General features: G+C 39.7%; 3 protein-coding genes across 6 annotated transcripts; all 3 read left to right on the top strand.

Annotated features, from left to right (window-relative positions):
* Window positions 1–4,400: 4,400 nt before the first annotated feature.
* On the top strand, window positions 4,401–13,350 carry LOC133714102 (lysine-specific demethylase JMJ27-like). 3 transcript variants are annotated; one of them, XR_009848447.1, is made up of 13 exons: window positions 4,401–4,939; window positions 5,017–5,141; window positions 5,267–5,363; window positions 5,449–5,578; window positions 5,674–5,737; window positions 6,153–6,903; window positions 7,016–7,354; window positions 7,589–8,302; window positions 8,389–8,461; window positions 8,549–8,634; window positions 8,843–8,962; window positions 9,458–12,198; window positions 13,119–13,350. XR_009848447.1 is itself a non-coding variant. In XM_062140180.1 (13 exons), exons 1-13 carry the CDS (start codon window positions 4,451–4,453, stop codon window positions 13,147–13,149), a joined length of 3,090 nt encoding a protein of 1,029 aa, XP_061996164.1. In that variant the 5' UTR covers window positions 4,401–4,450; the 3' UTR covers window positions 13,150–13,350. The 3 variants fall into 3 exon arrangements, 2 of the variants coding, with proteins under 2 accessions (XP_061996164.1, XP_061996163.1); XM_062140180.1 differs by having other exon boundaries at window positions 9,458–9,528; XM_062140179.1 differs by lacking the exon at window positions 13,119–13,350 and adding an exon at window positions 12,792–13,102 and having other exon boundaries at window positions 9,458–9,528.
* On the top strand, window positions 13,286–15,855 carry LOC133714105 (cyclic pyranopterin monophosphate synthase, mitochondrial). Of its 2 annotated transcripts, none has more exons than XM_062140182.1 (3): window positions 13,286–13,418; window positions 14,312–14,434; window positions 14,937–15,855. In XM_062140182.1, exons 1-3 carry the CDS (start codon window positions 13,389–13,391, stop codon window positions 15,528–15,530), a joined length of 747 nt encoding a protein of 248 aa, XP_061996166.1. In that variant the 5' UTR covers window positions 13,286–13,388; the 3' UTR covers window positions 15,531–15,855. The 2 variants fall into 2 exon arrangements, with proteins under 2 accessions (XP_061996166.1, XP_061996167.1); XM_062140183.1 differs by lacking the exon at window positions 13,286–13,418 and adding an exon at window positions 13,481–14,079.
* A 3,056-nt stretch (window positions 15,856–18,911) lies between these two features.
* LOC133714103 (aspartyl protease family protein 2-like) lies at window positions 18,912–20,588 on the top strand. The gene has a single exon (XM_062140181.1). It carries the CDS (start codon window positions 18,982–18,984, stop codon window positions 20,377–20,379), a length of 1,398 nt encoding a protein of 465 aa, XP_061996165.1. The 5' UTR covers window positions 18,912–18,981; the 3' UTR covers window positions 20,380–20,588.
* Window positions 20,589–25,229: the final 4,641 nt, after the last annotated feature.

Below are 25,229 nucleotides of genomic sequence, written 5' to 3'. Positions count from 1 at the left end.
TCTTCTACACTCTTTCCCCAATCCTCATCGCCGGCTTGGCTATACGAATTCTTGGGAATGGGATTCGGCTTTGACTGGAGAGGCGAAGGCATGGTGGAGCTAGGGCCAGGAGATGTCGGATAGAGGTGAGCGACATTGACCGGAAGCTGCTTCCGCTGTTGGTGTAGAGCCAGGTGGCGACGGGGAGAGAGAGAAAGCCGGCGTCGTGGGCATCCTGCTGGAGAGAGAGAGAGAGTTTCAGATCGGGAGGAGAAAGAGAGAGAGGGGTTGATGTTGATGACGTCATTGTAATTCTTTAATTAGTTTGAGGGCAAAATGGTCATTTTCTGTTAATTTGTGTAGGTGGGAACAAAAATCTCTTGCTGGGGTAAGTAGGATAATTTTCCCTCATTTTGGGGCTTTGGGTCAAGGACCCAAAATAAAACCCCAAAAAATGTTCGTAATTAATGTTGAAATCTACAACTCCACCTCATTTACTGCAGTTTCCATTATTTTAGGATCTCGAGTGAGTGATAAATAAACAAAGTTTTAAATATATTAAAGTATAGAAATGGAAAGAACCTCTTATTTAGGGGAAAAACAAAGAAATAAAAAATAAATAGTGCAAATGAGTTCCAAACCCGACTTATTTACTGTACTGATAAAAATTGAAATGAAAAACATAATCTTTTCATACCAATAAAAAATATAATCTTTTTCGACTAAATATTAAAATTTAGAAATTCTAGAACAAGTGTAAATGACTTAGGATAGCATGTTTGAAAGTATGTTTCTCTCTCGTTCCCCTTACTCTTGTTTTGTAAGACAGTTTGTTGGAACGAGGTTCCAATGAGATTGTTGTTGTAATCATTGTGGTTTCATATCCCCACAGTACGTGGGTACGTTGGTTCCCAGATCATGGACGGTTATCACGTTTTCTCTTTCTTACTACGGTTCTCTCTTTCTCTAATTTTGTTCAGGTTCTTAATCTTGTTTTCTCACAATTTGTTCTTTCCAAGTACCTAACAAATGTCTGTAGGACCTTCTTCAAACTCTCATCCCTTAACCTTACGGGAAGATGCCGGAATTCGTGTCGATAACACAACCCTGCGGAAGGAGAGCAAGTTTCTTCTGGTGACCAAGGTTCTTACTGATGAAGTTTTTAGACGGGATGATTTCATGCGCCAAATGACCAGATTATGGAAGTTTGCTAAAGGATTGGTAGTGAAGGCGGTTGACAACAATCTCTTCCTTCTTCGCTTTACCTTAATGAGTGATATGCAACGAGTTCTTGATGGGGAACCATGGTCATACAATAATATCTTAATACTGATGGCACCGGTAACGGCAGCATCCTCATCTGCAATTCACTTGACTCAGGTTAATTTCTGGGTTCATGTTCATAAACTTCCTTGGCTAAGTATGACTGAGTCTATGGCGAAACGTATTGGGGACACTCTCGGTCAGTTTATTGATGTTGATCGTGATAATGATTTTGACTGTATTGGGAGCACTCTTCGTATCCAAGTTCGTCTGGATGTTAATCAGGCTCTATTCCAAAGGATTACTGTGCCTCAAGAAGACATTAAAGATTTAGAGGTGGAGTTTTCATATAAACTTTTACCCGAATTCTGCTATTTCTGTGGTGTCCTCTTTCATACAACTGGTGGTTGTCCAAAGAGTAAAGAACATCCAAATAATCCGCTGGAATTTCCATATAGTTCTTCGCTGCGTAATACTTCAAGAATGCTTCCAGGGTATCGCTCTGTCCATTCTCCATCGCCTTCTGTTGGTTTGGTGGCTAATCATGGTGGAGGTGTTGTCGGCGATGGCCTTGTGGTCACTGGAACAGAGGCAGTGGTGGTTCACAGCGAGCGGTTACCAAGAGTTGATGGCGGTTACAATCATAGTTTACACAGTGGTCTTGGTGATGATCATTTTTCTTGGGCTTCCTCTATTCAGTCCCCTTGTATTTCTGCTTTGGGTTCCAATTTAGCCACTCAGGCCCACTCCATTTTAGGCCCTTATGAACAGTCACGTGGTTTTTCTACACCACCTACACAAACGGTTGGCACTTTGCCATTGCATCAGTTGCATTCTATAGATGCTCTTCTCCCCAAGTCAGTTGAGGAGTCTTCTTCTTATCCTTTGCCGGTTATTGTTCCCACTATTTCGGATCATTTTCATCTCAATTCGGGCTTGGTGGAAGTACCAATTGTCTCTCAAAGTCTTTCTTTTCCTTCTGGTCGTGTTACTTTAAAGAAAGTTGCTCGCTCAAAGGCTTTGAAATCAAAATTCTCGAAAGAATATCCCACTATTTCTGATGACCATCTTCTGACTTCTCTGAAGACAAATACATCTTGCGTGCCTCTTCACTTGAAAGTTTGGTGGGGTTTCTCCAGGATGTTGGTGATTGCAATTCCTCAGATTTGGCTCCCTCCAGGAACCCCATTCACGTGCTATTTCTAAACGGAAGGCGCCTTTGGGTTCAACTCGGTTGACCCATTCCAAAACATGAATGCATTGTCCGGGACTGCTCTAGGATTGGATCGTCCAGGGAGCGAATATTTGTGCTCTCACAATTGCTGGGCTCATGCATTGATCCAATATTGCTTTCCTTTTTGGAAACAATATTAAAAAAGATTACAAGTTATGTTTCTTATGCTTGTTGGACTTATCTTGCTCGTTGTGTTCTTGTTAGTGGGGGTTGCTGTTGTTTTTTTGTGAAAGCTGGTGATGAACTGATTCTATGGGCCATCCCTTTTCTGCCAATTCAAGATTGCATCACCTACTTGTGTTTTGTTTCATCATTCTCTTCTTACTGTTTTGGGAGTGGTGGTCTATATGGCAAATTTTTTTTTTTTTTTTTTTTGTCAATGAAAAATATGTATTAGATGGTCCAACTGGTACATCCAAATACAAGAGGTACAAAAGACCCCAGCATCAAGAGGCACATAGGCCCCAGCAACAAGAGGCATATAGGCCCAGCAATAGAGGCACTTAGGCCCAGCATAAACAAAATACAACCCATAATGGGTGTGGCCAAATTACAAGTCAGAAGCCCAAAGGTAAAAGAAAGAAACCCTAAACTTTCTAACAGCCACCACATCTTCATCAGCCGCATAGTCTTCCTGCCGCAGTAATCAAGTTGTTGCTTGACGTCAATTCATCGCCGCAGCATCAGATCGTACCGCCTTCTCCACCGGTTGTGACACACGCAGGGCTTAAGAACGCCTAATAGAAACCGAGTAACCGAAGAGGGAGTGATTACCGAGGTAATCTGGGCACCCTCTGTTGAGATAACCGAGGGAGTGATTACCGAGTAACGGATGAAAGTTTGTTTAGAGGTGGTGGAGCATGGAGCCGATCTGAAAACTAAATTGGTCCAACCTGTCAAACAAAAACAATAACAAAGGAGGAGGAAGATCTGTGCTAAAAATTTGATGAGTTTATGTGAGATAGGATTTGGATTGTGGTGATGGAGTGAAGAGGTGGAGAGGTGATGTGGTTGGTGAGAGTGAGAGCTCGCCCAGTCATGGCAAAGCTCATGATGGCAGCAACAAGTGATGGGTAGATGGAGAACTTGAAGGAAATAGAGGGAAGAGAAAGAGAAGGAAATTGAAGGAAAAGGGCAGATCTGGTCAAGAAAAAGGCTGGGTGGATGGAGTGGAGATGGAGATAAAAGTAGTGGTGGTGGTGGTGGTGGTGGAAACAGAGGTGATGGTGAGACTCTCAAAATGATGGTTGATTTGAGAAAATTTCTAGAGAGAAGGAGGACCCTCTCTCTCGAGAACAAATTGGAAGATATTAGTATTTGGGTTTGTTAACTGTGGACCTTCCTCAAATTACGACGAAGCCAGCCTTTGGAGCGAGTACATAGAAGTCTTCCCCTAGTGTTGTTGCTACTCTATTGTCGTTACTATAATGTTGTCATTGCTATCTTCTCAATTACGTTGTTTTGGTAGCAAGTGATGTAATAGAAGAAGCGAAGATTTTTTTCCGCTTCTTTCTTACAGTTATTTGTACATACACCCTAGGAATTGTATTCAGGCAGCGCATGTTTTAGTTAGGTAGCGCTTTTGTTTCCTGCTTTTCCACATAGGGTAATGGGTAGACCTCACTGACTATCCGATGTACTAATACATGTTGTACTTATCTAAATTACTTAATAATATGCAATTCCTTCTTCTCAAAAAGTGTAAATGACTTAATATTGTTTTAGCAAATAATAAACTGAATTGACTAGCAATTAACCAATAATTTAGCAATTGTCACTCTAGTAAATCCATTCCATTAAACAATGGGCGAGTGTACATCAAACTAAACCATGGGCGAGTCACGCCTGTACATGTACGTCACCAACCACGAAACCAAGGAAACGTCATCAACGCAATCATATATAAACGAAAACAGCGCATGTAAAAATATCTAAACCAAGCTCTCTAGCAATTCCAACCCTTTGCTCCCACTCATGGAATCATCGCCGCCGCACGACCGCCGGTGCAAGCGCGTCGCCGGCACGAAGTCGCGGCCCGGCGAGCTCAAGAGCAACGGGGATAAGAAGATCAAGAGAGACAGTGAAGTGGTGGAGGAGGATCGCCGCTGCAATCGCCGCGCCGGAGCGTGGCGGTGCGGCGAGGCGGCGGCGGTTGGGAAGCCGATGTGCCGACATCACTTGGCGCAGAGCAAGAGTTACCAGGAGAGGAAGAAAAAGAGAGAGGGAAGCGGAGACAGTGATTCCGGCGAAGAAGACGGACGTGACCGGAAAATCAACGCCGGCGGATCGGAGAATAAGAAGAAGAAGAAGAGGAGGAGGACCGCGAGTGAGTCTGAGTCGGAGTCGGAGCACAGGTCGAGGAATCGGACTGTGAAAGCGAAGGTGAATGGTAAATCTGCAGATTCCGGTAGTGTTATGAAGAAGAGTAAACTAAAAGAGGAAAAGCCAAAGCCAATGGAAAAGGTGAGAAATTGATTGAAGATTTGTGTTCAAATGGTTGGTAACGTTTGTTTGTATAATGAGGCTTTTTACATTTGCAGGGTGAGTCTAACAAAATCAAGGGGAGCTTGATGTGTCACCAGTGTCAGCGGAACGATAAGAGTGGTGTTGTACACTGCTCTCTGTGTAAATCAAAGCGGTTTTGCTATGAGTGCATTGAAAGATGGTAAGCAAGCAATGGTTGCCAATTTGGTTGTGTATATTGCATTTGTTTATTGTTCTAAAATCAGAGGCTTTATGCATTATTTGGAAACCGTAGTGGTTTGTTGATGTATTGGCGTCAATTGATAGGTACCCTGGGAAATCAAGAGAGGAATTTTTGGATGCTTGCCCATTTTGCCGTGGCAACTGCAACTGCAAAGCGTGCCTGCGCGAGTTTTTGGTTAAAGTGGGTTCTCTTTTCCTCTGTTTCTCTGCATTGTCTATCTAAAGCTATGAATTTCTATCGTCTAATGATGTTATTGATTTGGCAGCCTTGCCGAGAAGTTGAGCCCAGTGTTAAGTTACAGCGACTGCTTTACCTGTTATATAAGGCTTTGCCTGTGCTGAGGCATATATATAGTGAGCAGAGCTCTGAACTGGAGATAGAAGCCAAAATCAGAGGTTACCTTTTTACGATATTTTACTAAATGTACATCTTACTTTCTCTTCTGGCTACTGTTTTTGAATTTCATTTTTGGCTTTTTCTTTGTTGGCAGGTGTACACTTAACTGAAATGGACATAAAGAGAACTAAAGTACACCAAAATGAGCGAATGTACTGGTATGTAAAGACTTCTTCATAGTTGAACTAATACATAGACTCTTTTTAAGCAACTGTTATCAATTATCTAATGTATATTGAATCTACATATCCTAGTTAAAAGTGTTTGAAAGACGGAGGTGAAAATGCTTCCACTTTTATGGTTATTGTAAATTATTCCAACATGACTGCCTACAGTCTATAAAGAGAATGAAAATAATAGGCAATGTTCTTTCTCTAGACCATTGTGGAATCATGACTAGGGTTCTATTTAGTACGCACTAAACTCATACCCCTCTCTTGATTAATATTGTGTTTATATCCAGCAGCATTTATATCATGCTCATTTTTGTAGGAGCATATATTCATTGCTATTTGTTATCTATAGAACCATCATTACTGTAATCATGACCACAGATATTTTCTTATACGACAGTGACAATTGTTCTACATCTATTGTGGATTTCCACAGAAGCTGTCCAAACCCCAATTGTTCCTATGACCTGTGTCTTACTTGTTGCAAAGAGCTAAGGGACGGTCGGCAACCTGGAGGTAATGAAGGAGAAACATCTCACCAGCAAGCTCTAGAAAGAGCTCATAAAGAAGTGAAAGGACATTGCTGGGAGAGTAAAGTTGCCTCTACTTCTGATGATTCTAAAGTGGACCCATCCATTTCTTTTCCTAATTGGAGAGCTGATTCTGATGGCAGTATTCCATGCCCTCCAAAAGAACGTGGAGGTTGTGGCAATGCGAAGCTGGAATTGAGGCGTAAATTCAAAGCTAATTGGGTAATGAAGCTGCTAAAAAATGCAGAAGATGTTACTACTGACTTCAAGTGGCAAGAAGTTGATATTTCTCAAGGATGTTCCTGGTGCCAGCCAAATGATTCCGAGGAAACCAATGATAGGAAGCCTGAAAGGAGGCAAGCAGCTTTCAGGAAAAACAGTCATGATAACTTCTTATACTGTCCAGATGCTATTGACATTTCAGACGATGAGATCGAGCATTTTCAGAGGCACTGGATGAAAGGGGAACCGGTGATTGTCAGAAATGTTCTTGACAAGACATCTGGTCTTAGTTGGGAACCTATGGTTATGTGGAGGGCTTTCAGAGAAACGGGTGCTAATGTAAAGTTCAAAGAGGAGACTAAAAGTGTAAAAGCCATTGATTGCTTGGATTGGAATGAGGTGAGTTATATAAAACTAGCTAATGAAGTATATATAACTGATCTTTTTTTCTTTAAACAAAAAAAAAATCTGCTTCTGCTATTGTTGTGCTTGACATCTCACTGTTTTGTAGGTTGAGATTAATATTCACCAATTTTTCACGGGCTACTTAGCGGGTCGCATGCATAAAGATAAGTGGCCAGAGATGTTAAAATTAAAGGATTGGCCATCATCAACTTTGTTTGAGGAACGCTTGCCAAGACACTGTGCGGAATTCATTGCAGCGCTCCCCTACAGTGACTATACTGATCCCAAAGATTCAAATGCTGGTATTCTCAATCTTGCTACAAGACTTCCTGAAGGGTCGCTGAAACCTGATATGGGACCAAAAACATACATTGCTTATGGATTCTCCGAAGAGCTTGGTAGAGGTGATTCAGTGACTAAGCTGCACTGCGATATGTCTGATGCGGTAATATTTTCTCACAACAATGTCTTCCATTATATTACTACCATTCTTTTCTTTTCTCGATATCTGAGCTACGATTGGACATTTTAATTTGTTGGGCTTCTAAAGTAAACTAACTCATGTTTATCCGGAGTGCACACCTCTTTGGTTGCTTACAAATAATGTACGTGTATATTCTTAGGAAACTTGCATAGTTGGTTACAAATGGTTTCCAACACTCTTTTGATTTGAGAGTAGGTAAATGTTCTGACACACACAGCAACAGTGAAGATTGAACCGTGGCAGCACAATGCCATAAAGAATTTGAAGAGCAAACATGAAGCTGAAGACCTTTGTGAACTCTACAATGAAAAAAATCACAAGAAGGGCAGGGTTAGAGGAACATTGTTGAAGAAAACTCGCAACGTCCTGGTTAAGGGTGCTGATTCTTCTGAATATACTAAAAGTGGTAAAGTTGTGGAGAATGACCATCTAGTGTCAACTCTGCAGGATGGGAAGGGAAACAAACTGGACAGAGCACAGTCATGTAGAACTTCACTTTTGTCAGATTCTGTCGATCCAGGCATCCTTAGATCTGATGAAACAGAATATGTTCCGGAACCTCTTGCTACTACTGAACTAAATGAAGTAAAGGTTGCGAGTGTTGATCATCAGAGGGATGATGTGCTAAAATCCACCTCGCCTCGTGCAAATGGAGTTGAAAAAGAGCAAGAGCGTGTTCAATGTTCCAGTGACATGATCGGTGGAAGGCTTGAAGGGAAAGATGCTTCAAGGGATGCAAGTGTAAACACGCATGCAACAAAGGATTTCAAAGGTAGTGACAAGTTGGACATTGTCCGTGGTGGTGCTGTTTGGGACATCTTTCGTATCCAGGACACTCCCAAGTTAATAGAGTACCTGGAGAAACACAAAAAAAAATTTCGCCACCTTAATAATCATCCTGTAGATTCTGTAAGTTCAATGATGATTTTGTCAACTTTACTGTATGCACACTGTATAAATGAGTTCCATGACATCTATTATGCATGTTGTCTTAGGTTGTTCATCCTATTCATGATCAGACTCTGTACTTGAATGAGAGACATAAGAAACAACTAAAGGAGGAGTTCGGTAAGAGACTTATCTTGTTTACCTTGTTAATCTTGATGAGTTGCAATTTTCTGCTGCAATATTGTTAGTGTGTAATTTTATGTGCAGATGTGGAGCCTTGGACATTTGAGCAACATCTTGGTGAGGCAGTTTTTATTCCAGCGGGATGTCCTCATCAAGTGCGAAATAGACAAGTAATATAGCTGATCAAGTTATTTATTATTTGTTGCTTTGCTTCTAGACTCCAGGGTTATGGTTAAATTCATGTTTGATATGTAGAAAAACTTGTTTAGTTTGGGATGTGTTTGCTGCCATTATGATAACCTTTTTATTAGTCTCAGATTTCAAGATATTTCTATTTGTTGTTCTCTTTTGATTTTATTTTTATTTCATTCCTTTCAGTCTTGTATAAAGGTAGCACTTGATTTTGTATCTCCTGAGAATCTTGAAGTATGTCTGCGATTAACTGAAGAGTTCCGTTTACTCCCAAAAACCCACAGAGCCAAGGAAGATAAATTGGAGGTATATATTTATTTTGATGTCTTTCAGTACGTAACACATTAGTTTTTACATCTCAGATAATCTATTTTGCTTATAGAACTCTAGAATACTAATAATTTAGGAGGCTGCCAAATGCAATCGACTGCCTGTCTTCTTACTACTATTTCATGAGGATTGAGATTTGAGGACAGAAACCAAATTTTGTGGAATTTTTTTAATTTTTTTTTAATCATGTAATCAAACTGTTAGCATGATTCTGGTATGAATTTGACTGGAGTTTTAGTCCAATTAGTTGACAGTGCAATTTTTCCAGTAGACTCTAATTCATAGCAGTACAATGCTAGGCATCAATAGATTGCAAAAATGCACCTTACACAATGGGAGGGAGAGTTCCGAATTTGATTTTTGGTTGCTGGACTTCTGTGACATAGGCCAGGGAAACTATTGGTTCATGACTTCATTTTATTCCTCGCTGGATCTATTGGTTTATTGTTCTTTATTTCCTTGTTTTAACAGGTGAAGAAGATGACACTCTATGCTGTAAGTTCAGCACTGCGAGAAGCCAAAAATTTGATGCTGGGGCTTGGGTAAGATTCATTTTGTTTGATTTATATTTGTTGCTAAGATCTTCTTTTAATTATAACCCTAAACCCTAAAGTAAAATAATAAAACTCAGCAGGACACCCAGTTTATAGAAGCGGGTTGGTGCATTTCTGGGAATCAAAAGAAAACCAAAGAATATAATTCTTAATTGCAGTATAAATTTATCTCATGAAATGACTTACCGGTGGTCATCTGTGTGGTGACGGTAGCATCTGTTAATTCAACCATATATGTCTTTTCGGTAGGATAAGTTTAGAGTCAACACCTACCCATTTCTCATCCTTCAGGCTTTTACTACCAAACAAACTTAGACTCTTGGGCTTAGTTACAGTGTTACACAATAGCCCCGTTCTAGAAAGAACTTCCTCAAATAACTATCTCCAACCACTACACTATGCAATTTAACAAATAATCTGAGTCGTTTATTCTTTATGTTGATATGCAAGTATTATCACTTGGTCATCTAAATGTGCAAAGAAATTCAGCCCGTCGGATAAAATTCGAATTGTAATCAAATCAAATGCCTAAATGGTTTCCGATTTGGCTTTATTTTTGAACTATTCATGTGTGTGTAAGAAATTATTGAATGAACAGTTCTGTTTCCTTAAATATCAAATTTGAGGGAGTCTTCTTAGAACAGAACAGGCATTCATATATATAGTCGTGGTTTATTTTGAGGTTTGTTTTAAGGTTTGAATTAAATGATGGCGGCTAGTACTATTTTTCCATCATTGCTAGGCTCCTTGCAAAGTGCCATATTAGTAGTTTATTGTTGGTGATAATTAAAAGTTGGAATGCAAAACAATTCTGTGGTATTATCCCATCTGTAAGTATGAGGAAGTTGGAGATTCCAGGGTCATGTCCGGGCAATCTATGAAACATCAGATGGGGAACGTTGGAGAATGAAGTACCCAATCTGCCAATACAGGCCTTGCATAAGTTCTTGGCCTCTCCACCCATCTCCGATTGCATGCTTTAGAGTAGGCTATTCATTGCAACCACTTTGCGGGTTTAAAACATGCTGATATTTGAGATTTATGTTTTGGGCGGGAACCTGGATGTGCGTGAACACGAGTGGGGTGAGAATGGAATTCCCACATTTGACCTATATGGTACAAGATCTTGAGCATCTCCCCTCATTGTCAATTGGTTTTGAGTTGGATGCTTGGATTTCTTCACGTCCTGCCGGGCGTTCTAGAGTTTTCTATACTAGACTTCGACACCGTTTCTAAATCTTTCTATAACACCTCCATCAAAATAAAGACCACCAGTGGCTGGTCATGATTGTTCAACTACATCTCTACATCGGAAATTTTCGGAGTGAACTCTCTATTTGATGCCTCAAGAGACAATCCCTACATATATTCTTATGGTTTGTGGATCGGGTTGTGTCATTTACTTGCACACCTGTATGCTCAAGGCACACATAGCTGTTTCTTCTTTATGTAAGGGCACACGTCAAGCCACACCCACATCTCTACACCGGAAGTTTTCTGAAGTGAATTCCTCTAGTCTATGCCTCAAAAAACAAGAATCCATACATACATATTCATATGACGTGTGGATCGGCCCGTGTCATTTCATCCCGCACCGGTATGCTCAAGCCACACCGTTCTGTTTCTTCTTTTATTCAAGGACCAATCATGTCTTTGTTGCTGCATTTCTTGTTCAGCCACACCCGTTGAGGAGGAAATAATTCTTGTTCATAATCTTGTGACCTAGTCTCATAATAGCCTTTGAACACCATGGAGAAATTGTTGGCATTATAAACATTCTTGTCAACTCGAAGTTCTTGGAGTATAGTGGTTGTTGAATATGAAATTGAAGAAATGTTTGCAAGCAGTTCATGTTGAAGTCTCTAATCCTCAAGGGGTATGATGGATATGATGGAGGTATATGTTTCTCTATGTCAGTTCAAGAGTAGGGTGAGCCGCACACAAGGAAGTGTGTCGACGTAGTATACATTGTTGGATTATTGCTTAACAGTTCAAGCTTTTGCACTTGGTGGTTTGTAGCAACCAAACTTTGGTTGTGCCATGGAAGAGTTGCAGGTGTGTAGTGGTTGCGCTTTGTGTCTATTCACGTGCATTTTGGAGGAGTTGCAGCTATCTCATCCTCATATGGAGCTTCAATTAAACAACCTTGGCTTGAAGGAAGCCACGTGTCTGGTGTTTTTGACGTGTTAACTGTAATTCATCTTGGAGGAGTTGCATCTATGGTGCATGCCTCATAGACAAGATTTGAGCTGCCGTATAAGAACCTTGGTTGTGAAGGAGGAAGCCACATCAATTCAGAACCTTGGTTGTGAAGGAGGAAGCCACATCAATTCGTTGACAAATACACCAATGACAAGGTGGAGTTGTGCCTGGTGTCTTTTCAAGTGCATCTTGGAGGAGTTGCAACTATGTTAGAGACTTAACGCGAACTGTTCGAGCTGCTATGGCAACAACCATCACGCTCAATGTGTTGTGTCATTGCCACACGTTATTGAATTGAATCTTGGAGGAGTTGGAGCTATGTGCAGGCCTCATAGACAATGAAGGAGCTGCTGTGTAATTGTTCTTGTTTGTGAAGGAGGAAGCCGCAACAATTTGTTGACAACAACACCAAAGAGAAGGTGGAGTTGTTGATCAAGTGTATTACTTTCTTCCAAGGTGACATTCTAACCTATGAGCTTTGACTTTCTAAGAACCTTCTTGATGCTTAGAAATGTTTCATGCTAGCTTGTTACCATACACTTTTGGGTATTGTGGCAAAATTCCAACTTGATAGTGCTTAAAATTTAGTATTCTTCTTTTTAATGTTCATAATCTCAAAACTAATTACACTTTCTACCCTGATGTTTTAAAGTCGAAAATTCATTCTCAAACTAACAACAGGTTACATTAAACCATGACGCCTGTTGTGAGTAGAGCAACTTTCTACAGTGGTAAACCTCCTACATAAAAGTAGTAGACCACTTTGAGTGTGTTTACGTGCTTTTTATCTTGACTTTTTAGCTATTTTGGAGAACATGTTAAAAAAATCAATTCCAACAGCTTCACTAAATTCTCTATATATATTGCTCTCTACTGTTTTTGTCGAATTTTGTCTACGTGCTTTTTATTTTGACCTTTTAGCTATTTTAGAGAGCATGTTAAAAATAAAACAATTCCAACAGCTTCTCTAAATTCTCTATTTATATTGCTCTCTGCTGTTTTTGTCAAATTTAAAATTTTTAAATGTGCTTGATTTCATTTTAAATCAGAGAGTACTGTTGGACTTGGAGGTGCATTTTGAACTGGCTAGTTGCTCCGAGTAGCATTTTGGTGAGGGCAGTTGGTGGTTTGCAAAAACTAATCTCCTGAAAACACTTACTTTGGGTTAAAATGTTACTTTTTTGTTGCTTGGATAACGAGACTTGGACTTTAACAACATGGTTAACGTGAGAAACACCCTATGCTATGAGTGTGGGGTGGGAATTTTCCATTACCACCAACTTATTGGAAATTTTAATTTGGTATGAACTGATTTACATCTCAAAGTTTATTTAATATTGCATCTTGGACTAACGAATGGTATTTTTTTCTTGTAGAACGTCAAATGCAGAGAAAGATGACAAGTAGGAGTAAATGCCAGCAAATCTACATTCTATCTCATTATTATTTTATCAGTAACAAAAGTTTATGTATTTGCATAGGGTGACAGTTTTGGAGGTATTGGCTAATTGCATATGTTGAAGGTTGAATCTTTTGGGATGTAGATTGTTCCATTTTCCTACATGGAGATTAGTTTATAACATAAGTTATGCATCCGGAATTTGCGCACTTCCGAAGGAATATGGAAGGCCCCTTAAGGCTGGATTATGCTTATCTACTTTGTCGACTGGATTATGGTAAGAGAGATTAAATAAATGACACGGACAAAAAAAAAAAAAACAGAAAGAAATTAAGATAAAGCAAATTTTTTTTCTCTCCTTGATGTGGTTCTCGTTCTCAATCTTTGACCTGATGAAGTAACAAATAAGGTGGATTTGAGATAAACGATGTCTTAATGAGTAGGTCAATTAGTGGAAACAAAGTGAAGTGTCAAGGAGAACAGCGTTGCTTTGCGTTAGACATGTCATTCTCCCAAAGATCATTTAATTTTGCAACACACTCATATAAGTGGATCCTATATAAAAGTCCTTTCGTTCGGACAGATTATTATTATTTTTTAAATAACAATGTTCTTCGATGAGATTGATTAACTAATCACTTATTTGGAAGTAATCAACTTATGTGATATTAGTGTTCAAATTACGTTATCATGGCATCAGAGTCAGGTTAATGCACCTATAAATGTCTCACACAAGTACTCCACTTCACCCAATTTCACCCAATTGATTAACTAATCACTTGAAAATTTCCCACACTACTTGTATGAAGTGTTGTTTCACATTGGAAAATTGGGACATTTGTAATAGAATCCACTTGGCAAAGCTTATATAAGACCAAAACAAAAACGAAAAACCCCAAAACTACGTTCATCGCCAATCGCTGCTTTGACTCACTAAGGTACATGCTTACTACACAGCTTCTGCTTATGAGACCCAATCTTGCATGCCTAAATTATATTTTTTCGCTTCTGCTTATGAGGTTAGCTTCAAATTATGTTTCCTGTGCCAAGTTTACGCTTTTCATTGTGGTTCTTGCCAATGACCTGAACCTGTTCGTTAAAATGCCCGACTCAGAATTGGGTTATGTTATGTATGCATCTGACTCGCTCATTTGTTCATATTTGGGTTAGATTTTGGTGGTCATGTTTCTTCGGCGAATGGCGGTTTCGTTTTCTCACTCGAGAAGGTTTCTTAGTAGCAGTAGCAGTAACAGCAGCATTGATATTGCGAAAGCGATTGATGAGCTGAACAAGGTAAACTGTTGTCTTGTATATGCTGCATTCAAGAGCTGACTGATTGTTATTGTTGGTTTTTATGGATGATTTGATATGCTAATGGAATACTGGGTTATGAAAGAGTTGCACTAGTCTTTTGTTTGCTTTGTTTTTGGATTGGAGTAAGTGCATCTGTTATAGCGAACAATGCGTAGGAATGCAGTGCTTCTTATGCTCTGTGTTTTTGAAGTAATGACTTATTTGAATTCGCACATAAAAGAAAGCTGGAAAAGGACTTGACGGTATAAGATTACGAGAAGAAATGTGACTTGACTAATCAATTCCTGTGTTTCGGAACATATATTTCCACTGCTAGAAGTTATGTGTTATGTTATCAAGACTTCAATGTGAGCTAAAGTGTTTGTCTTGAGATGTTTCAAAGTTGTTTAGTACTTTAGTATGCAGTATCTGATGTTTTGAAGAAAATTTAATGAGGAATGTTGCAACTTACTTTGATAAACTAATGAAACTTCTGGTTCAGGAAATGGAATCCGTATTTGGTGAACCTCCAGCAGATAGTGGGCTTGCCAGTTCTGCAAGAAATGATGTTACAGCTCAAGAACCTGAGTTAGCATCTCGAGAAAAACGGGAAGATACGCATGGCCTAACCCACATTGGCAGTACAGGGGAGGCTCAAATGGTGGATGTTTCTCCCAAACAAAGTACCAAGAGAACTGCCGTTTCTAGTGGCAAGGTACTTCTTGGCAAGCAAGTGTTTGATTTGGTCTTAGCCAACCAGATGGCCAAGGGAGATGTCCTTAGTGTGGCCAAGATTGCTGGAATAAATGGAGCAAAGCACACAAGCAGTCTCATCCCGCTATGCCACAACATACCACTGACCCATGTCCGCGTTGATCTGACTCTAAATCCCAAGGATTTCAGTGTGGACATCGAAGCAGAAGCAAGTTCAACCGGGAAAACTGGGGTCGAAATGGAAGCAATGACTGCTGTGAGTGTTGCTGGCCTAACAGTCTATGATATGTGCAAAGCTGCTTCGAAGTCTATACATATCACTGATATAAGACTTGAGAGTAAAGCTGGTGGGAAGAGTGGAGACTGGTCCAGGGAGGAGTAAGTAATGGTGTTCAATATAGTGCAAGATTCTCTCATTGTCTGCTGGTTAAGTGCTGTAGTGCCAAACTGCCGATTTTCAAATCACATTGTAATGATGAAATGGAAGATGATCGGATATGTCATTTCAAAAAGTTGTTACCTACTAATATGATCCTAAATGGCTTCTGTTATTCTTCTTTATTTGTTTTGTGGGTGGTGAGTAACCAAACCCTCCTCGCAATATCCTACTTCATAAACATCCTATCAAATATTGAGTGAACTGATTAAAACTAGTAGCATATTTGAGTCAACTTGGGTATTAGAAAGCTCAAAGCTGATCTCATTGAGTTTTGCAGATCTATCTTTTTTGCCTAACTTTGAAGTCTATAATGCTTTATCGAGTCTTTGCTACGCTTTAGTGCTCTTTCCAGTTGATGATTCCTCTTTTTTACTGCTCTTCTTTTCCTTCTTTGCTTTTGTGCTTGCCCCACACGGTTTTCGAACTAGGCTTCAATTATAAGGGAGTAAGGTAAATGCCATGGTCCTCAACTCTAAGCCTAACTGGACTTTGTCTAGGGTTTTCATGTTTGTCCTTTATTCCTTTACTTTTCTTTTGCATTGTTTGTTTTGGAAATTATTTTCTTGAATGAAAAATTCATCCACTAATTTCATGACGGTAAATGACTACTCCATGGGTATTGACAACTTATCAAATTCCTCATTTCTTCTAATTTTTTCTCCTTGCATGAGACGAGGAAATAGAGAATTGATGGTAACATTTGAGTATCATGAGTGCACCCATTTACCATCTCTATCTGCCTTATCTAACCAATCGGCTTAGAATTGAAAGCATTTCCCTGGTATGGGTAGATAGTAAGGTTTTTGAACATTTTGATTAGAGCTTAGAGAAGTTGGTGAGTGAGCATTAAAGTAGAACTAATGGAGGTGATCCATAAGCATTAGAATACAAGTCTTTGTGGTCAAATTTCTCTACTCGAGGGAAGTAATCCATGTGCATTGTGCATTATTGCAGCACTTTTCGCTTCTCTTTGTAGCTATAATCGACTTGTGGTTACCTATCTCTTTCATTGTGTTTTCTTGGCAATGTTGTATCAAGAAAAGGAAAATAGTACTAGGGTAACACATGCTAATGGTACCCAAAGCCACAATCATTTATTAATATTCCTTGTAGCCAATAATAGTGTGTGTCGTTTTTTTCATTATAAATGAATCGGTGTCTCTTCACTAACCTGATGTTAACTGGAAATATGACTCCGATTCAGATTGGTTGTTCCTTGGCGATAGGTAGAAGGCTATCTACTATAGTACTATGTACATGAAAATTAGAAGAAACAATAATTGCAGAGACATAGAGTCACGGGGAAACAGCACCATTGACCCATTGTTACAACTTGCGAGAAGCATGGACTACATGAAATATCTTAGATTCACCTCTAATTATTTGCCTTTATTTTAAGTAACCCATCACAATGACTACATGGGAATTTCATGCTTTGCTTAAAGTCAAAAACCAAGGTATATAGAATGTAGTAGTAGTAATATAAATGAAGTATGGGACAGCAATGATTGAATGATGCATCATGAGACTCATGACCAACCACATTCAATCTTGCCGAGATTGCTGGGGTTTGGTCATGAATGACTACTCCAGCATGCAACTTTGTTTATCCATTTTCTTTTCTTCTATTACTGTACACACTTGATGATCTTGTTCATCACATGCAATCTAGAAGAGCTTGCTTGTGCTTAAATTGGATTTTCTGTTTTCGAGAGATCTGAACTTGGAATTTTAAATGTAAGCAAAAACACTCCAATTCTAACTACCGGAGCTGAAAATAAATTCCGACAATAAATTGAGTTTAGTTAGTGTAAACTTCGTTTTGACTTTTAAATATAGGTTTTGTCAAAAATATGATAAATGAGTAAGGAAATTGGTTTATCATTGTTCAAGTCTTGAAATTTCGCATATATCAAATAAATTATAAACCTAGTGAACAACAAACCACCATTATTGATTTTAAGAGCTTAAATTGTTAGAAAATGAGCGAACAATATAGTCTTCTCATTTGGTCTCTCTAGAACACTCATCAAATAAACCTAGTTTTCACCTCATGAATTAGTGATAGTATTATTCCCATACATGGTGAAGGATTTGAAGCATCAAGTCTAACAGATTTGGTGAGACTACTTAATGTACTGTTAATGATGCAGCCTCTCCAATGATGCAAAATTTCAACCCTTTCAAATTTCAATTGTTCTTCTACCCTTTGTTCAACTATTCAGGTTGATATTTATTGGATCTGGGATGATTACAATGGGGAATGGTCAATTGCCTATTTCCCATAGAAGACAAGAAACTCAAAAAGCTCAATTCTTTTCATTTTAAATACAGATCCTCCAATATATTGCTGCACTTATTAGTTAACAAATTGACCTTATAAACCAAGACACATTTTACTAAATAAAGTAGATTACTTGAGTACAAGTGCATGTTTTTGTATACTTTGTGCACAAGATCACAATACATTATATCTGTCAATAGGGTTTTAAAGTAAGATTGTGAACAAATATTCCTAGGATTAGCAACTGTGGTCCTAATGGTCACTTCACATGATAGATATAATTATTCACTACCAATTCCTCATGCTGATCTTTTCTTTTGCCTCCTCAACCTCCAAAGTTATTAATAGAAACCCAACTTTCACCAACACAAGCAATTTAACTTTAGGATAACTGTCTACTCCCACTTAAAACTAACTCATGGGCATTTCTATCTTTTTCAATGCACTCTTTCTCTTTTCTTTTTGTCAAATTTTTTAATGTAAGTTAACCCAAATAAATAGAAATATTCTGGTTCCATATAAATTACAGTTTTTCGCTTAACTTCAATGTGAATCGTTCCACGTAAGATGAACCGATAATCAAACTAGTTAAAAATCATATAAGAGTTTAAAATTCTCATTCAACATTAATGTGTTTCAACATGATAGAAAACTATCAAATATCTAAACTGCAACATTGAAGTTTAACGGATAATCTCAAACGGCCGTATATCACAACGATACATGTATAACGAGTTATTGGACCATAACCTATATCCACATTACTAATTTTTAGTTTCAGTATCTCCATAGAATTTTATTTACGAGAATGATATTTTTATATGTAGATTTTAAATCCGACAAAGTTTTAAATTTACTAAAATATTTTTAAAAAAAATTCTATTAAAAAAATAATATTTATTATTTTCTGCCATATCTCCTAGATAAACAATAAACCTGACATCTCACCCCCCACCAAAAAACTGCTCACTTCACTCTCTCTCTCTCTATCTGAACCGCCTTTTCAGATTTCACACTCACTCTGTCACTCCCTCACTTCTCCATTTATTTAAACCCTCTCTCTCTCCCACTTCTTCTTCCCCAAAAGGCCCAAACCCTCTCTTCACAAAAATGGAGGAGAAGAAGAAAACCCATCTCTTCTTTTCCCTCATCTTCACTCTCCTCCTCTCCTTCTCCGCCGCCGCCCTCCTCGACCACCAGACCCTCCTCCTCTCCCCCCTCCCCTCCGCCCCCACTCTCTCCCAACCCGAATCCTTCTCCGCAACCTCCGAACCCGACCCGGACTCCCTCTCCCTCCAGCTCCACCACCTCGACGCCCTCTCCTCCAACCAAACCCCCTCCCAGCTCTTCCACCTCCGCCTCCACCGCGACGCCCTCCGCTTCACCTCCCTCACCTCCCTCGCCGCCGCCCGCACCCGCCCCTCCCCCGGCTTCAGCTCCTCCATCGTCTCCGGCCTCTCCCAGGGCAGCGGCGAGTACTTCACCCGCATCGGCGTCGGCACTCCCCCCAAATACATCTACATGGTCCTCGACACCGGCTCCGACGTCGTTTGGCTCCAGTGCGCCCCCTGCAAACGCTGCTACGCCCAGACCGACCCGGTTTTCGACCCGAGAAAATCATCCACCTCCTCCCCCATCCCCTGCTCCTCCCCCCTCTGCCGCAAGCTCGACACCCCCGGCTGCAACTCCAAGAAGACCTGCCTCTACCAAGTCTCCTACGGCGACGGCTCCTTCACCGTCGGCGAGTTCTCCACCGAAACCCTGACCTTCCGCCGCACCAAAGTCCCGCGCGTCGCCGTCGGCTGCGGCCACGACAACGAAGGCCTCTTCGTCGGCGCCGCCGGTCTGTTAGGTCTCGGCCGCGGGAAGCTATCGTTCCCCTCCCAGACCGGTCCCCGGTTCAAGTCCAAATTCTCCTACTGCCTCGTAGACCGGGCCGCCTCCTCCAAACCCTCCTCCGTCGTTTTCGGCGACTCGGCCGTTTCCCGAACCGCCCGGTTCACTCCTCTCGTCTCCAACCCGAAGCTCGACACGTTCTACTACGTCGAACTCATCGGTATCAGCGTCGGCGGGACACGTGTCCCGGGAATCTCGGCCTCGTTGTTCAAACTCGACCCGGCTGGAAACGGCGGGGTCATAATCGACTCGGGCACGTCCGTGACCCGGTTGACCCGATCCGCTTACAACTCCCTAAGGAATGCTTTCCGGGCCGGAACCACGACCCTGAAGCGGGCGCCCGAGTTTTCTCTCTTCGACACTTGCTTTGATCTCTCCGGGAAGACGGAGGTGAAGGTTCCGACGGTGGTGCTGCATTTCCGAGGCGCCGACGTGTCGTTGCCGGCGACGAACTACTTGATTCCGGTGGATAGTAGCGGCACCTTCTGCTTTGCTTTTGCGGGTACGATGGGCGGGTTGTCCATAATTGGGAATATCCAGCAGCAAGGGTTTCGGGTGGTTTATGACTTGGCGGGTTCGCGGGTCGGGTTCGCTCCACGTGGGTGCGCTTAAGTTTTTTGGTAGTTGTGTACTGTGTAGTGGGAAAGAGGAAAGCCTCTTTTGTCTCTGTTTCTATTTCTTTTTCTTTTTTTTTAGATAAAAGATAAAAAAAGGAGAATACAAGAAATCTTTCTTGCATTTAAGGTCTAGGAATATTGCGATGTTGTCTTGTTTAAAAGGTTTTTAGTAATTTAAACTCCTGCAAGGCTCACTTGTTGTTATCTCAAAGTGTATTGTATTAACTTGAGATATATATATTGTTGTTGTTTCAATAAGAGTTTAATTGATTGTCGAATGTAACTAGATTTTTATATGTAAGATGAGATCTTGTACTTAAAATGCGAATGTGCATTCATTAGAACATGCTGATCTCAAAAGATTTAGATAACCGACCAACACTATATATAATTACTTGTGGCTTGCAATTTAGGTGAGAGTTAAACCATAATTAATAACATGTTACATGTCTCGTAATCATTGATCACGTAAGGTATATATAACAGAATCACCAGAATGTTGTGTGAGAGGATTGTTGGGTTGGATCCTCTGTCTGGTAAACCTTTTCTTTTCCTTTTCCATTCATGAAAGGCTTTTCATTACCGAAATGGGCATATACAAATACACAAGTGTTACGTTACTCGATAAAACGTACTCATCTCAAAAGCTCTAAACCGTTACATAACCGATCAACAATATGTATCATGTTTGATAGGAGAATATTATGTTGTATCGACCAGGGGCGTAGCTAGGATTCGACAATGGGGTGGGCTAAATTTATTGTGGCAATTTTTTGGGCAAAAGCCCAAATTTTTTTTTTTTTGTGTGACCTGCATAATATCAATGAATCTCATCAATCGATTCAACCCATTCCCAATTATCAATGAATCTCAGGCGGACTGAAACTCTGAAAAGAGAGGGTGGCTCGGTGGCTGGAGCCTGGAACTCTGGAAGGTGGAATCAAAATTGATCTGAAGTTCTGAACGGGGAGACGAGGAGAGTGAGAGTAGGAGGTGGCTCGGTGGACTGAAACTCTGAGATTGGAGGTGGCTCCCGGCTCCGTGGCTCGCAGGGATTGGAGGTGGCTCTGTGGCTCGCAGCGATTGGAGCCTTGGAGGTGGCTCCGTGGCTGGAGCCTGAAAGCTGGAACTCTGGAAGAGTGGAAGGCGGAACCGATCTGAAGTTCTGAACGGGGAGACGGGGTTGGTGTTTGAGAGTCGGGACAGACTGGTCTTGGGACCGACTGACCGACAACAACAACCCAACAACTCTTCGAAGCATTAGTATTTTTTTTATTTTTTTATTTAGGCTATACCTATACTTGGCGCATTTTGAGCGAAATTCTCCCTTAGGCTATAGCCCAAGTATCCCTGTGAGTGGCTACGCCCCTGGTATTGACAACTCTATTACTTGTGTAACTTACATTTTAGACCGTAACGAGTCTCGTAATTATCGATCATGTAAAATGCTACGGGAGACCGGAGAGGACCCAAATTGCCAAACGGGCATATACAAACAGTAAGGGGCACTAGTGAGAGGATTTTTATTTCGAGAATAACAAAAAAAAAAGGGCACCACAGGTCCACAGCACCACTATACATCATGTCGACCTCGCAGTCAGGTCTGAGCTTTGGAGACGAATTTTTGAATGAGGCACATGGATCATGTACTGGGGAGACAAAACATGGTGTCATTTTCTCAATGATGTGATGAGTGACAAACTTTCCAGTATACGATCACGTACGTACGTCTGGCTTTGTCTCTTATATATTGTGGCCCGAAAAAGTGAGAAAATTTGTCAAATTAGGTTAGTGGTGGTGGTAGGGTCTGTTTAGCTAGCTGTAAAAGTTAAAGTTGTTTGAAGTCTTGAACACTAACCCCGTAGCAAACGTAAAGGTTAAAAACTTAAAACTATGAGTATGAAGGAATGGAGGACACAGCAACGTGGGCTGTCACCACCTTCTTTATAAGATAATGACACTACCCAAGATGAAAGAGTTCTCTGTTGGAAAATTTTGCTTCTGAAAATGGGTTGGTTTTGATGCCTCACTAGCTAGTGGTACATGGCAAATAGGTTCATGGATACAATGATCATCGATCATAAACGCATGTGATGGCGGATCTATAAATCTTTCTTTGTTATTGACTTGTTGTGAAATGAAGTTCTTAACAATAAATTATATTTGTCAAAATATTTTTTAAGACATTTCAATAAATATGTTTTATGAAAAATGAATTATTTAACTTTTAATTAACGAGACATAAGAACGTCATATTTTAGATATATGAGACATTAGAGTGTTAAGTTATTATATACATATGCATGATCATGCATCTGTGATTATTACTTATAGAATTATAGAGATATCTTCAAATTTATCACACATGTATGATTGTCGATGAATAGTTGTTTACACACGTATAGCGACGATCTTAAACATTTGTTGGTGGTAGTTTCGTATACATGTCATGCATTTTAATTTAAAAGTCAAGAAAGAATGTCTAAGCCTGAAATTAGGAGTGATTGACAATGGATCGATTTATATGGTGTCGAATTCGACTCCGGCCAACACTTGGGACTAGATGAATGTGCACGCACATGTCTTACTGTCTTAGTTTTGTTTCATGGTCCATGATGTTAGAGATTTGGAACAATGGTGAATTTTCAATATATGTGGAGACCAGATGATAATTAGTCACTGTGATATTGTTTATCGAATAAACTAATTACTTGGAAGAAAAAGAGAGGAAGGAAGGAACCTACATCCCGTATATCCTGTGTCCCCAAACATGTGCCATGGTCTTCCATGTGCAAAGCTAGAAGATAATCTAATCTTACATATAAGAGTCAACGAAGTGGCTTCTGCAGCCAAAAATAACCTCTGCATTCATAGTTTCATACTCACTCACTCTAATCGATGGAAATTGGTAGGTATATGTAAATTATGAACCATCTAGTTTGACAAAAAAATTATGAACCATCCATATTTTTATTCTTTTTAAATTGCAATGTTTACTAATAAATATTGGTTCACAATTTTAAGCACTTAAATGAGTTTAACAAACTCTTTATTTTAACTCATTTGCTATTTTGGAGAACTTATTTATTATCTATTTTAGCATATACACTAAATTTATATATTAATTCTTCAAACCCTAAACACAACTTTATTGGTTTGGACATAATTTTTCTCCTCTTTTGCTGAAACTAACTTGGAATATATGAACTAATATAGGATTATTCACAACAATGCTGTAGATCTCAAACTTCCAATGTACGAACCTATGTCTTTGTTGTGGCATGAAAAAGAGTGAAAATTAGTACGTTTGTTAGGAAAGATCTACAAAGTTGAAAGCAAAGCGTGCCGCTGTTGTCCTCTAGCTAGCAAGCTCTAGCTACTAGTTGAACACCGTACCTCTTTGACATTACCCATGATGTAAAAATTCTCTGTTGGAAAATTTGTCTTTCTATAAATTGGTCGATCTAGTGAGGCACCAAGTCATGGGCTAACAATCTAAGCACAAGGATGATCATTGATTGTAGAAGTATGCCAGATTCAAAAGAAATTTCTTCGTCATTTGTTAACTTTTGTTTCAATGTATGTCATGTTTGTCGATCGAGATGATGGTCAATGGACAATGTTCAGAGACTTGGACCAGTTTTTTCTAAAATGTTGGAGACGTAGCTAGGTGATAATTAGTCCCGTGAAACCCTCTATATACTGGTTCTGTGACATTGTTAATTGAAGAAACTAACGAGGAAGGCAAAGAGATCAAGAAAGGAAGTAATTAACCTCCGCATTCATACTCACTCGCACTAATCGATTGAACCATCTATATTCTTTACTCCTTTTAAATGGTAGGGCTTAGGATATAGTTCGGCTTCATACTAATCAAATCGTACGGCTCACCACAATAAGTTCGATCAATAGTACTTCAGAGTTCAGACCTCACCATTTTACAACTACATAGTTTATTAGTTTGCATAACCAATTAAATTCGATCTGACCTACATTACACCTCCAAAATCAACTCCCAATGGTAGAAGATGAAAGAGTGAGTAGCTCGCAACGGTAGATGTGGTTGTTGATTATGGCAGCTTAATTAATCAGGGCAATAACTTTCCAACTCCAGTAACGAAACTAGATGGACCTAACTTATGTACTAGATTACTTATTGATATATTATAGTACTAGGGCGCTAATTTAGAGGGCTTGTGCGGGTTAGAAGGCAACCCAGCCTTAACCAGCGCTCACAAATTTGAATTTGTGTCTGGTCATGGTTATGGACAAGTTAACTCTCATTAATAATTTAGGTGCATTACAATTAAATCATATAATATGACAACTGATACTGCAATTAAACATTGGTTTATAATTTGGGAGAATAGACACTTTGGTCACTCAACTATGACTCATTCGACACTTTGGTCACTCAAGTTTCAAATATATCACTTTGGTCACTCAAGTATTACACTGTCATTCACAAAAGTCACTTTGTTGTGAGAAAAAATGCCTATTGGGTGACTTTTGTGAATGACAGTGTAATACTTGAGTGACCAAAGTGTCGAATGAGTCATAGTTGAGTGACCATTTGTGGAATTTTCCCTTATAATTTTACACCATTAGCTAGATAGTGATTGTTGTATCAAGTGCATGTAAAATTATGTAGGTTAAATTCTTACTTAATAAGCATTCAAAATGTGTATAATCTATTTTTACACATTACTTCTGAGTTTCATTTATCAAATTGTGAACCTATTTTTTATTCTTTGCTGAATGATTGAGGATAGGAGAGGAATAAAGCCTCCCTATCCATCTTATTAATCAAGGAATTAAGAAGAACAAAAGAAGGGGGACCAAAAC

This window comes from Rosa rugosa, chromosome 6 (assembly GCF_958449725.1).
Source record: "Rosa rugosa chromosome 6, drRosRugo1.1, whole genome shotgun sequence".
Taxonomy (NCBI): domain Eukaryota; kingdom Viridiplantae; phylum Streptophyta; class Magnoliopsida; order Rosales; family Rosaceae; genus Rosa; species Rosa rugosa.
The sequence above is the reverse complement of the archived record's forward strand: the minus strand, read 5'-3'. Positions and strand labels throughout refer to the sequence as shown.

Excerpts from the sequence above, each read along its gene's own strand:
- LOC133714102 (XM_062140179.1), top strand. The coding sequence starts at position 4,451 with ATGGAATCATCGCCGCCGCACGACCGCCGGTGCAAGCGCGTCGCCGGC. Across the intron at positions 5,738-6,152 it reads CAAAATGAGCGAATGTACTG|TGACAATTGTTCTACATCTA; the intron begins GTATGTAAAGAC and ends CTTATACGACAG. Across the intron at positions 8,635-8,842 it reads ATCAAGTGCGAAATAGACAA|TCTTGTATAAAGGTAGCACT; the intron begins GTAATATAGCTG and ends CATTCCTTTCAG.
- LOC133714105 (XM_062140182.1), top strand. The coding sequence starts at position 13,389 with ATGCTTATCTACTTTGTCGACTGGATTATG. Across the intron at positions 13,419-14,311 it reads ACTTTGTCGACTGGATTATG|ATTTTGGTGGTCATGTTTCT; the intron begins GTAAGAGAGATT and ends TATTTGGGTTAG. Across the intron at positions 14,435-14,936 it reads CGATTGATGAGCTGAACAAG|GAAATGGAATCCGTATTTGG; the intron begins GTAAACTGTTGT and ends CTTCTGGTTCAG.
- LOC133714103 (XM_062140181.1), top strand. The coding sequence starts at position 18,982 with ATGGAGGAGAAGAAGAAAACCCATCTCTTCTTTTCCCTCATCTTCACT.